At 44.1% G+C, this 14,126-nt stretch overlaps 1 protein-coding gene and 1 non-coding gene across 2 annotated transcripts in view; both read right to left on the bottom strand.

Annotated features, from left to right (window-relative positions):
• Window positions 1–14,126, bottom strand: part of SF3B3 (splicing factor 3b subunit 3) — a 2,130,119-nt gene that overhangs the window by 2,039,985 nt on the left and 76,008 nt on the right. The window contains exons 8-10 of the mRNA XM_044079526.1: window positions 13,072–13,094; window positions 4,256–4,270; window positions 1,364–1,378 (exon numbers count right to left, since the gene is read on the bottom strand). Coding sequence (XP_043935461.1) covers window positions 1,364–1,378; window positions 4,256–4,270; window positions 13,072–13,094 — 53 coding nt within the window. The remainder of the gene's footprint in view (window positions 1–1,363; window positions 1,379–4,255; window positions 4,271–13,071; window positions 13,095–14,126) is intronic.
• On the bottom strand, window positions 4,411–4,492 carry LOC122809916. Its single transcript, XR_006366021.1, has one exon. It is a non-coding gene; the product is annotated as a small nucleolar RNA SNORD111 (small nucleolar RNA).

Here is a 14,126-nt window from a genome sequence, read left to right as displayed (position 1 = left end):
GAGCCATCATAAGGGGCATTGGCAAACAACGCCTTGAAGGGTTTGGAAAATTGACATACCTGAGCCAGGCGTTACGCCTCATGGACATGCCAGACCCAGCTGCTCCTTCTGTTGCATGGGAGAGGAGTCACATGGACGTGTTAGATATTGCTTTTAGAGTGGCCATTGTCGTGGAGAACAAAGCCTTGTCCTCCTGTGACATGGACTTGGGGGGAAGACTCCTCCAGCACCTTGACTAGGTTGTGTTGGGAGTCTAGTGACATGGGCCAGGTAATTCAGCGCCCTAATTGAGAAGGTAGCTGAAGCGTACAACCGCTTCCCTAGGCAGTCCATCATCTGTGACTCTCTGTCAGGAGGGAGGACCGAGGAACTCTCCTTGGAAAGTTCCTTCTTTAGTGGCTGCTGCTACCACCATGGCGTCCACAGAGGAGCCCTTATTCCAAGATGGCCTAGCTATGGGAGAGGGGGGGCTAAGGATCTTATCAGGTCGCTTTGGTATGGGTTCCATGGTGTCCGGTTCCTTCCATGCCCGAGAGGTGACCAAATCCAAAGGATCCATGGAAGGGGACACCCAGGAAGTACATGGCCCCGTGCCAAAAGTCTCCAGGAACACAGACTCATCAGAAGAGGGTTTGGGGGCAGACCAACCTCCCCGCTGGTGCAGGATCTCCATGATGTCTCCAAAGGAGACATCGGGAGGTGACCTTGGGGAACCTTCTCTATCACCTAAGTCAGTGTCCTCAGTGAGGGACTCTGGGGAATCCAAGTGCCTCTTCTTACACGTATGCTTGTGAGGCACATCCCCGGTGAGGCTCTCCAGGGGGCGCTCGCAAGCCACTTGTTTCTTGGGGGGGGGACTGTCTGGGGCTCTTGGAGCACGGGCTGTCCCTCTGGTAAGACTATGGAGACCATAGAAAGAGCTGAGGGGGTCTGGGAGGAGTCCGAATGGGCAGTCAAAGGTCTCAATTCGACAGAGGACCCTTTTCCACCACATCGAATGCTGAAGGAGAGCGAACCTCCTGAGAAACCAATAAGGGGGTCAGTCTCCCCGGGTCCAACGCAAGAATAGGAGCCGGGCCAGAAGTGGACAGAGCTCCGAGGGTGGGAACCTGGACCGACAAAGTCGGAGCTGATGGAAAAGGTTCCACTTACTCGGATAGACACCCTAGCTCCGGCTCCGAAAGCGGCTCGGATCCAAGCTGGTCGGATCCGAAATGCTCCAGGCAGCTGTCGGCGTCGAGGAAGCAGGTACATTTGGTGCCAACCTCAGATCCAAATACTCCAAACCCAAAGGACGAATCGGAGAAGGAGAAATGAGTTGAAAGAAAAGAAGCGAGATCCCTCCTCCAGAGGGAGGGGGGACTGGCAAGACCCGCATCTGGATCTGTGTACAGATAAAGGGCCTCATCATCTTATCCAGATCCAAATCAGATAAGGAGCGGGTGGACCGTGACGAGGCCACGGACTCCAAGCGGGTCAGGGCACAGAGGCCCGAGAGACTGGACACAGCTCTTCCAGCTCCGGGGAGAACCTCGGAGATCGGAGCCAAGGGGAGTTACAGATCCGTGCTGACTTACTTGGAGAAGCGAGATCCAGGGACTTCTTCCTCCTTTCCCTCGTCTTTGACTCTCTCTCCCATTCTCTACCTTTCTTTTGCTCTGCTACCACAGGCTTTGGTACAGGAAGCTGGGTCCCAGCCTGGGAGGGAGGAGAAGCCAGAGGGAGAGAGGAGGGAGAGGCAGCCACACCAGCCGCTGTGACTGAAGCCAAAGATGAGGAAAGAGTTGGAAGGAGACCTTTGAGTGTCAACTTGGCCTTCCTTATCCTTTACAGCACGAGGGTTGAAGCCCACACAAATGCTACAATCCACACTAAGGTGGGCCACACCCAAGCTTAAAACAGACAGAGTGCGCCATCCGCTGGGGATAGCTTATGGCCACACTCTGTGCACTGCTTGAAAACAAGCTTTTCAGCCATGCTAAAGTTAGAAAGTTAGTCTTGAAAAAAGACAGGCAAATTCTTTCTAAAAGATCACACACCCACTCATCACACTAGACTACAGCAAACACTGAGGGAGAGAGGGGCACCACAGAGCAAACTACTCTACCTAAAAACACTAACACTCGACGCCCAAGCAAAGGGGGGGGGAGAAGGGGTACCTACACTAACTGATAGAAAATTAGAAAATTAGCGACTCACAAAAAGGTTTTAAACCCACTTGCTAGTTGGAGAGCAGAAGACACGATGTAGAAGCAAATCACAGCAAACGAGATCTGTGGAAGGAAGGCAGTGGAGGTGTATTATGGGTAAGGGGAAGGGTTTGAAGCTCGGTGCTGATGCTAACAAAGTTGCCGGCTCTGATCTGATACAGATTCGTATTCCCACAGGTTGAAGACCAAATGAAGTAAACTACTTCAGATCACTAAACTTTTTAGTACATGGTTAAGCAGCCTTGTAATGAGTATTGACATCTGTTCTATACAAATAACTTCTTTAACCAAACTAAAAACTACCTTTCATAAACTAACGAATGAATTTAAAGTTGCCAAGGTAAGACCCAAATAGGTTTCTACTCACATAAACCAACAAAGTATATGATCACTGTTCAAAGACCTAAAAATATCATAGTATGACCATGGTTTTCTTCAAAATGAAAAGTGAAATAATGGGATGCAAATTACATATCTGATGAAAACTCTTTTGACCCCAGACTAGAGTTCTACAGAAAGAAAGAAAAAAATAGCAGTGGGCAATACCTGGGAAATAAAAAATTAAAAAAGTGATCAACTGTTACATTTCCTGTATACAGCTACCACATACAAGACAAGTGTACAATTTTCTAGGACGACTAAAAAAGTTGGGTGAGTAATTCACAGTAACAGATGGTACAATATATAAGCGCTGCAGCACCACTCCTTTACTGCGAGATTTACCTATGCAAGACATCTGAAATTCCTATTTGACTTGCAAGGCTTTTACAGCCATTCCCCACAAGTACAGCTCCTTACCAACAGTCAGATTTAGGCTATACAACTTATGAGAACAGTGCCATGCAATAGTTTATTTGGGGGGGGGGGGTTCAGAAGTTCATCCTCTCTACGGATTCCCCGAGAAGCATCCCTCCTGAAGATGTCAGTATGAAAAGCAGTTGAGGACACTTGAATTATCTTTATTCGCTTTATGCAAACAAATTAGAACTCACGTGAATCCCCAAAAAATTAACAAACGGCAAAGGAGATGCTGAAGAAAGTCACCCTAACTATAGGAGTGCACACTGGAAACACTTGGCAGACCCTGGCGAGATGAACCTCGTACTACAGGAAAGATCTCCAACTCCAACATCTTCTGATGTGATTTTTTTTTTTTGCATAAACCTAGTATCTTCACAAGAATCATGGCTGCGGTGCTATTGTTTATCCACTGCACAGAACTAAACCACAGAAAGTAATTTCACTGGGTGGAGGCTAAAGCATGCCCTACAAGATGGTATCAGAAAGATATGCACAGACGTCTGGCTAAACGGCTGAAGTGCAATACTGGGGGAAAAAAAAAAAAAAAGATGATAATTCAAGAGGCTCTCTCGCAAATAGAGTGAGATGACACATTTCTGAAAAAAGCAGTCATAAAGGACACTGCCCTAGAAGAATATGCTATGACTAATACACACCACTAATTATTTGCCTCTGCAACCATAAAACAGTTACTCAACCCACTGCAAATGATTGGCTTGAAAATGGCTCTACTCGCTCTGTCTTGTATAAAGCAGATATAATTGTTCCATTTCCCTGACATAATACTTCTGACAATGTACTACCTAACCTGCCTCTCAAAATCTACAAAATGCAGGGTCCCTTCCTCTTCGTTTTGAGGATTTGATGGAGGACAGGACAGCAACACAGTTTAACCTGAAAGCCACCTCAGGTACTACTTTAAATAAGTTATCCTGTCTCAGTGGTAGACCATGCAAGTTTCCTGGCACATAAGGGCTTGCATGTCCAACACCCTTAAACCACCAAGAACAGCTTTCAAGGAAAGGACTGTAAGGGCAAAGATGCATTGGCTAGGTGTAGTACACCCCTTTAAAAGAAGGTAAGACAACAAATGAGGATCTGTGGGAATGCGTTTTATCATAATAGAAAAAGGGACCTTGATGGTAGGACCTAGGACAGACCCTTTGAAAGAAGGTATATTACCCAGAGGTTGAAAAAGCTCCGCATTAGTGGTGATCATCACAGATCAGCCATGCAGGAAGAACAAAAATGCCATGCCCCTCCTTTCAGTCTTTGTGCTGGCACAGTCCACCATGGAAAACTCCAGCAAGAACAAAAGGTTCACATTAAACTGTAAGAAATTCAACCAAAATGCTTTTGTTATACAAATACTGTCTAAATGCTCACCACAGTTTGACCACTGCCCAATCAGACTTCATTCAGCATCTTCAGTGTACAGTCAGAGAAGAGACATGATATTATCTGATCATCATATCAGGCAAATGGTGGCAACAGTAGAAAAAAACACAGATTAACAGTACTGCATTATAACTTAGTAAAAGCATTCCTACAATGGCACACTCCAGTAAAAACTACAACAAACTTCAAGCGCAGAACAAAGGAATATGCAAGTCAAACAAGGAAATACAGGAAACTCGCTTAACAAAAGGCATGTCATTTTTAAATGGCTAACCAAGAAACCACAACTATGGTTAAACAATTTATAGATCTTCAAGTCACTTTAATGAAAATCTGTACATTTAGGTTATGCCCCACCTAAATTCATCCTGGCCAGGGTATAATCAGCAATCCCTCTGGTGCTATGAACATTTTTATTCCTACACCACAGCATTCTATAGATCCTTGGTTGATGCAGAATACACCCACTTATACTTTGTGTCACTAGACTTTTCATCAGTTCTTTGAGCCCAGTCTCGCCTTGAAAGTAATGGGCAAGGCAATACCACTCTAATTTCAGGACCAACAAAAAAAAAAAAAAAAAAAGTATAGCTATAGCAAAATCTGCATCAGGAATTCTAACAAAACAGAGTGTGGGTAGTTCCTGGAATTAAAAAAAAAATAAAGCAAAAAGGGTGAATTGCCATATTTCCTCTGTACAGCTCCTGCATAAACAATAAATACAATGTCGTATTATTACTGTATGTAATGGGAAAAAAACATACACCCCGGTGGGCAAACCGGGTAGAAACCATAATACTAAGGAACATACGTCCCTTGAAGTGCAAGGAATGTAATGTCTGGCCTGGATACCTTAGAAATTGCTTCAGAAGCCTATGAAGTAGGACCAGGGATAATATGGCTCTCGCTGTCTGCCTCTGGAATGCTAGGCAGAGACTCCACAAAAAATAAAAAGGGCAGGAGGAGAATGAGGCAAGTCCTGTCCAATACCAATATTGTACGCCTCTCAATCAATCAATCAGTGACACCACTTTTAAGACCTCTCTTTCTCAGCCAAATGCATTATTGATGCCATCATTTTGGAAGCTGATGGCAAGCAATGACCATCTATACATTTACAGCACCAAAAGAACTTAGGGCTATGGTCATACAGATACTTATGTCAAATGTCATCAAGCTGTCTGCTGAAGAGCACTCATGCCTTCATTAGAACATTCTGAAGGTTCAGCTGGAAGTTGGACAGCAAAGTTTTTGGCAAATCACTTGGTGGGACTACTAATGTAGCAGTGAATGTTACAATGAAGGCCTGCAGCTCTCATAAGGGAATATCCATTCCAAAACAAAAACTTAAATTACAAACCATAAGCAATTCTATCGGCACACTCTTCCAACTACTTAACCAGACTTCATTCACCACCTTCACTGCACAGACAAAAAGAAGGGAGATGACTTTATCTGCTCATTACATCAAGCAGATGACAATCAAAACAGAACTAGACATCACTCAAGAGTGCATTATTAATCAACAGTCATACCTACAAAGACGAGCTTTCACTCTAAACTGTGACATCTACTACTTCAAGCTCAGGACAGAGAACGTCAAGAGATAGAAACTCAGGAAAACTACTAAAACAAATGCTTTTCTGCAAAACACTCACCTGTAACTTGTAAATTGTACCAAAAGGTATAATTCCACGTAAATTTATTTACTGTAACAGTACCAAGACAACAAGCCAAATTTTCTGATTTAACACACAGTGTTGCACCTCCCACTTAACCAGTTTCATTTCACCCTACAAAATGGATTAGAACTAGTCTGCCAACATGAAGACTTGCACTCTATCACTCGTCTCCAACTAGATGACAATACACGTATACCGGTGATGTCATTCGGAACTCAGGTTCTTTGAGCCGGTACTGATATTGACTGAGACTACCCATACCATAATATACAGACCTCAATGTAAACTTTAAAAACTGTTTTATTGGCCATTTTGGGTCAATTCCAAAACTCCTTAATCTTCCTCTCTTAAAACCTGGTTGCCTCGTGGTTTTGGCATCTTTTCAGGCTTGTTGGCTGTTGGTGAAGCACCCACCAAGAGGAGAAAACGCTGAGAGAAGAAAGGAGCCACTTTTGAGATTAAGTATTTTTCCTCTGTTTATTTGCTAAGTTTTTCTGCATATCCGCTTATTTTTAGTATTTTCTGGCTTGTTAAACTTGATTTCTGCATTAGTAACTGTATTTAGAGCACAACCTAGAGCGGTTTACTGAATTTCCTGTTTGAACTTATTTTTAAAATATTTTTTTTCTCAAAACTTGCATTTTATCTGTCTTTGGCCTAGCACTCTTGTGTGGGGTCATTTACTGCACTGTTATAACTTGTTGATACTTGTGAACCTCTACTATCTCTGAAAAAAACAAAAAAAATCTTGCTTTTTTCCCACTTTTCTGAGATTTAAAAAAGTTCAGTTACAGGCTTGCTGTTCTTGAACTGTTCGCAAGTTTCTGTGATGCCATTTTTTGCTTGGGCTAAAGGGAAGTCTCTCTGTTGATCAGTGGCAGTGAAAAACATTGAGCAGCCTGCCTGCCCCTGTGGGAGTGGTTACGGACTTGAAACTGTAGTTTTATTGGCCATTTTGGGTCAATTCCAAAACTCCATCTTCCTCTCTTAAAACCCTCTTTTGCGCGTTTTTGAGCATAGCGCAACAGCGGGCAGCGCCGCCTAATTGGATTTAAACTATTCCTGGCTCCACAAAGTCTGCTATTTACTTTTTCCCTCAGAACTGCTCTATCTCTCAATTTAAACACCATATTCTCATTCTAAGGCCCTTCACTGGTCCAATTAAGTAATCCTACAAGTTAGCACTACTAAACCATAAGCACTACTTACTCTTATACTCTCTATGATTACCCTGTCCTCTATTGGTCCGTCTTAAATTCAGTTTCCCTGTATTACTCTAGCATGTCCAAAGGTCAGTCAATGGTTTCCTCTCCAGTCCAGCTGGTGAATCTGGGAAGTTTGAGGCAATGTTACAACTGTCTCATGTACACAGACAACCCTCTCCTCCTCCAAACAGGTTCAAATATATGTGAGAGATGCAAATTTAGCCAAACTGGAGGCTGAGCTCTCTATCTCAAAACTGGTGTAACCAGTCAGGAGGAGAAGGTAACCTCACACAACACAATTCCAGTATCACATAGTCCCACCACATCAGCGAACCAAACACACAAAAACATACTCTTGAGGCTCTAAATAAAAATCTACCTAAGCAACAGAGACCTCCAAAGCAGACATCCAAGCAAACGCCACCTCAAAACAAAACACTCAACACATAACCCACAAAGTCAGTGTGCCAAGCAGCCACAGCCCTTAAGGCTGAATAACACACCTGATACTCTTGTAATAGGTGACTCTATTGTCAGACACACTGACGTCCCGCTCACCAGGCTGAATAAAGAGAAGGTCACGGTGAGCTGCCTGTCGGGTGCTAGGATCCGCCACAACGCAAGCACTCAGGTCACTCCAAAGCAAATACAAATATGACTCAGTCATTGTACATGCTGGTGTGAATGACCTGAGACGTACCTCCCTGGACTACATGAAAAGAGACAGAGGAGCTCTCTGATCATGTAGCCCAGGCTGGTATGACCCTGACCTTGAGCAGCATCTTACCCTCACCTAGAATGATGCCACAGTACAAAGACAAAATGATCGATTTTAACAATTGACTAAAACTTTGGTGTCATTCAAAGGGGATCCAGTGTCTGTCAGCCTGGGATGACATGCTTGACAAGCCACGTTGCTTCGCTAGGGACGGCTTGCACCTGTCACCACTGGGCTTTCGGATATTGGCAAAGGCTCTTGCCACCCCCATAGTGCCCTTTTTAGGCAAGGCTCAAAAGTCAAACCGACCCCCATAGACAGCACAAGGAACAAGAAACTAAGGGTAATGCTGCTAAACGCCAGAAGTCTTAACCTCAAGATGCACGCACTCGAAGCTCTCCTCAGTATGGAGAACATCGATATCTGTGCAGTGACAGAAACCTGGTTTAAGGCTCCAGAGAGCACCCCAGCACTACCAGGCTATACCTCATATCATGCTTTTCGGCCTCAAAACCCGGACCGAATCACAAAAGGAGGGGGAGTTTCCATATTTATCAAGGATATCCACACCTCCGGGTTAGTGGCATTGCACGAAGTATCGGAGACCATCCATGTGCAACTAACAGTGGGCAAGACTGCTTTTCAGTTTAAAGCATCCTACAGACCCACCCTCTCAAAGTCAGGAATCCCACTCGGCTTTCCTGAAAACATTGGAGAACATGAAGATCGCTCCAAACACCATTATATTGGGCGACTTCAACTACCCAAACATTGACTGGGAGCACTACTCAAGCTCCAGCACCTTAGCCCAAAGGTTCCTGGAAATTATAAACTCAAATGCTATGGAACAACTAGTCACCACTCCCACAAGAAAGGACAACATACTAGACCTGATCATTACCAACATGGGGACTCTATGCTCCGCACCAGAAGTATATCCCTCATTGGTAAGATCAGACCATAAATTAATTTCACTGGATGTCCACATCCCGACCCCACCTCCAGCCCAGAAAACCACAGTGAAAAACTTCTCAAAAGCGAACTTCTCACTTCTCAAAACCGAAGTGGAATCCTTCAAGGCCTCAGGGCCAGTTTAAACTACGGCCCAAACTGCAGAATCCTATATAAACGCATTCTACGGACATCTCCAGGAATGCATGGATCATGCTATCCCAAACAAAACCAAGACCCAATCATCCAAAGGCAGGCATCCAGTCTGGTGGACCCCTGCCATAGATAAACTGTACAACAGAAGGAGGAATCTACTACATGATGGAGCAAAATCCCTAATAGGGAAGGAATCTCTGATCAGTACTAGCAAAAAATTACGATCCCTCATAAAATCCTCCAAGGCCAGCTTAGAGAAAAATTGCACAGGACACCAAAGACAATCATAAGGCTTTTTTCAGTTATGTTAGAAACCTGGGATGCAACTCCCAGACTTGTTCTGAGTTGATTCTAAACGACAAAAAATACACTGAACCCACAGACATCGCCAATATCCTGGCAGACAGGTTCAGTGCAAACTTCTCCCCTCCCCAAAAGAGCAAGTATCTATCCCGGCAGAGGGCTGCCTCCCAAACATCTCTGACGCTCAGGTAAAGGCTGCCCTCTCCAAAGGGAAAAACACTGCTTCCATGGGGCCAGATGGTGTCCCAGGTTGCATCCTACATGAACTCCAAGAGGAACTAATCCCTCAAATAAAACAGCTATACAATCTCAGCCTCACTACAGGATATGTGCCCATAGAATGGAGTACAGCAACAGTGGTCCCACTCCACAAAGGTGGAGCCTCTACGGACCCTGGAAACTATCGCCCAATAAGCCTGACTAGCTTAGTCTGCAAGGCTATGGAGAGGATCATCATGGAGCTCATAAACAAAGACATTGGGGACCTACAGACACTAGATCCTACCCAGTTTGGCTTTGTCAAGGGCAGATCCTGCCTTTTGAACCTGGTTGACTTCTTTGAAACAGTCACCAAAGCCATAGATGAAGGGAAGGTAGTCCACACAGCCTATCTGGACCTTGCAAAGGCATTTGACACAATACCCCACTCGGGCATCATAGATAAGCTATCCAGTTTGAATATAAACCCCTACGTCACAAGATGGGTCGCAAACTGGCTCAAAGACAGAACCCACAGAGTGAGAGTTGCTGGAGCCATGTCCGACTCGAAACCGGTCGCAAGTGGCGTCCCACAGGGTTCTGTCCTGGGACCACTCTTGTTCGGTATATACTTTTCCGAGGTACAGGCAAACGTGGGAGGACTATGGCTCACCAAGTTCGCAGACGACTGCAAACTGGGCACCATAATCAACTCTCCAGCTGACAAACATCCTTCAAAAAGGTCTCACAGTGACAGATAACTGGTGCCAGCGCCATGGTTTAAAGCTAAATGCCAAAAAATGTATAGTCATACCCTTTGGCAAAAACAATGTGCCCACAAATTACCACATAGGCGGAAACCCATTAAGTACAGAGAAAGTTATTAGGGACCTGGGGACCCAAGTGGATAGCAATCTCTCCTTTGAAAATCACATTGACAAAGTGGTTAGAAAGACCTTCTACATAGCCCACCTCATCACGAAGGGTTTCACATCTAGATCGAGAGGTAATCGTGCCCCTTTATTCATCCCTCATCAATGCCCCTTTTGGGATGTACCTTACCAGACACCTGCAGCAATTAGAAAGACCCCAAAAGTATCTCACCAAGAGGATCAAGGGTCTCAAACAGATGCCATATGCTGCTCAGTTAAAAAAACTCCAGCTCTACTCAGTTGCATACCGCCTACTTCGAGGCGATCTATGCCTGACATACAAAGCTATGTCAAATCCAGAATTAATGGACATGCTCCACCTCAGTAAATCTAAATCCCTTAGAGCCACATGCTCGAGGGACTCGAACCTCGGCACAGAAATAAATAGAACTTGCTGGAGGGACAGGTTCATAACCCAGAGGCTCCCTTCACTCTGGAATAGAATTCCAGTTCATGTGAGGCAGAGCACCTCACTGAATCTCAAGAAGAATCTCGATAGGTGGATGGGGGATCATAGGTTTGTCCCAGGGATTACTCCCGTGTCACTATTAGACAGAGGCACAGTAAACTAAACCTTAAAAAGGGCACAGTATACTCAAATCAAGGGGTGGCGTAAGCCATACAGAATCGGGCTAGGCTTATAATTGCCCCAGGGCAGATAGCCTAGTATGAACCTATGATGCCCAACAATTTATTACAATAACTGGTCAACTATACTGCTGCTGTGGAGTCTTCTCAAAAATTTACTTCTGTGATAAATATACGTAAACAAAGTTGTGAGGGTTTTTTTTGGCGATCCTCAGTGCAACAGCAAACTATAATGGTTGGGTAATATACCAACCAGAACCATTTTTCTTAGAAGTTGTTTAGTAGCTTTGTAGTACGTATATGGTACACCCAGTTGCAAATTATGTAGCAATTTCTTTACACAAGAAATGTCCTTCACGTGTTACTTTATGGATTCATACAAACCTAGGTCAAGATACACAAAAGTCTGCACAACTAAATGAACAAGGTAGAAGAGTTTATCACACCACTGCTCAAAATTAATAGTAAAATGAAAATGGATGCACATTACAAATCTGAAAGCATCTTAAACTGCAGAATAGTCCTAAAGACGAAAAGAAAAATACAGCAACATGTGCATCTACTATGTGTAAAATCCAGTAAAAGTGAAAATGTCACAATTTTCCAATACAGCTGCTGCGCACTCAGTAGAAACAATGTAGTATTATGGCTTGTACGTACAAAAAAAAATTACATGTGTGAGCAGCTCATAACAGATGATGCTACAGTATATAACTGCTAAAGTACTACTCCTTACCCATGGAACATACCAAAAGCAGATATCTGTACTTCCAACTGGGAAATTTCTTGATCTATGGCTCTTTTTTTTTAACCAGGGTGGAACACATCAAGTCTTATCGGAAGGGACTGGATTACATTGGGAAGGAGTATGTAGCCTCTTGACATTCTCTTCAACCGCAAAACCTATGGGATGGCCATCCAATTTTCGAGATGAAGAGATAAGTGTCCCCAGACTGCCTAAAGAGGAGAGTACATAGGCAACTGAGGAAAGTAAGGGATCTCTAAATTCTTGATTTTGTAGACCTCTCTCTGTCCTTAGGGTGCCGATGTCCACTGGAGTTCTCTGCCTTGGAGGAGCCCTGTCAAAAGAGGAATCAGTGGTAAAATCCTGGGATTTCTTGAACCAGAGAAGTATCCCCTTCTATTGATCTCTGGAGAAGGATCTTTGAAGGTTAAAGAAACTCTCTCCAATGGCAGACAACATTTTGCCCTCTTGCTCACTCTAAGACAAAGTATCTCATACTTTGGGTCTGAAAAGAGATGGCCCATCATATGGGGCATTAACGAAAGGCTGCCTTAAAGTTGTCCTTGAAGTCACAAAGGTGCAGCCAAACCATGACAATGTATTGCAATGTCAGTACCTGCCACTCTCAAAGCATTATCTGCTGCATTGGAAACCAGCCTCATGATGAACTGTCACTCCATGAACTTTTGAGTCCTTGACAAATTGACAAAGATAAATACTTCACTGGTTAACTCCCTCTGGAATCTGGTATCACGAGAAATGTAATTTAATGCCCAAAGGGAAAAAGCTCCTGTAGCATACACTTGCTTCCCAAAAGGATACCTCAATCTAGATTCTCCATTACGTGGTCGGACTGTCGAGCTTTCTTCAGATACCCCTTTTTTTGTGGCTGCAGCAAGAGTCCACAAGAGGACCTTTGCTTCAATGCAGTCAAACCTGGGAGGGACAGCAGCTTGTCTGATTTGCGTGGGTTGGGTCCTACCACATCAAGATCCTGTCATACCCTCAGCAAACCACCATCAATATGGCGATCTGCAGGATAGACTGCACAGGAGGTAGGTGGGCCTGCTCCAAAGGCTTCAGAGAACACTTCCTCGTCAGAAGTAGTGCATCAGTTGGCCAGTTCCCACTTTATTGTCGTAAGAGCTCTGTGTGAAGTGTATTCAGGAGGAGATCTAGGGGACCTTTCTCCCTTATCAAGGTCAGTCTTCTCAGTTAATGGCTCCAGAGTGGAACTGTCCCCATTACACTTTCAGGTGGGGAAGGAATCTGATCATCAGAACTGCCCCGGTTATCTGGTTAAGGGAAGGATCAAGACCAAGTCAGACTGCCCCAAGAGAGATGATGGTCAAAAGTCACAGTATAGATGAGAGAAACTGCTGGAAATGACCCCAAAGCTATCAATACCAACAGGGAGATGGTGAACCTCTCTTCAGAATCACTGGATCAGACCTGCGGAATGGAAAAGGATCAGCTACAAGGGGAGTGGGTGGACCAGCCTTCTCCATCTTTAGACTTGTGGAGAAGGAAATTACTCACATATCCATCTTGGCCTTCATAAAGGCTTTCATCATCTCGTCTTAGTCAAAGTCTACGACTACCTGGATGACCTGATGGATTGGACGGATGCTGCTGAGACTACAGGATCACCCCCACCCCATCCCATATGGAGTCTCCTCATAACAAGCCAAAACATCATTCTCCTAGGAGACTTCAACTACCCCTCAAACTGGGAGGCAAACATTCACAAACATGTATGCACACAGATTTCTTGGCTTCAACAATATAAACTCCCTGACACAGTCAGTTCACACCCCAACCAAGGGAGGCTAAATTCCTGGACTTGGTCCTTACCAATATGGGTCAGCTGTGTTCCCCACCAGTTATAAAACTTTTCCCAGGTCAAAATCAGACAAGTCAACTACATTCACCCATGAGACTAAAGCCTGAAGAATCTAACGCCAAGGTAAACAAAAATTATGCAAAGGCTAACCCAATACCAAGTGATGACCTGGCTAAGTTTAAAAGCCCTTCCATCTGGACGATGCACTGCTTATACAGAAACCTTAATTGTGAAATTCTATGCATATGTAAATAGCTGTATAAACACAGATGTCCCCATAAAAGAATACATTATCAAATCCAAAATAAAAAAATGCCTAAGGTGGAACAAATATAAACAAACTACAAAAAAAAAGTTTAAAAAAACTGCATGTAAAATAAATACAACTCTCAACAT

The sequence above is a fragment of the Protopterus annectens genome, chromosome 8.part0 (genome assembly GCF_019279795.1).
Source record: "Protopterus annectens isolate FY-2018-M chromosome 8.part0, PAN1.0, whole genome shotgun sequence".
NCBI classification, from domain to species: domain Eukaryota; kingdom Metazoa; phylum Chordata; order Ceratodontiformes; family Protopteridae; genus Protopterus; species Protopterus annectens.
Note: the sequence above shows the minus strand (reverse complement) of the source record. Positions and strands in the feature narration are given on the sequence as shown.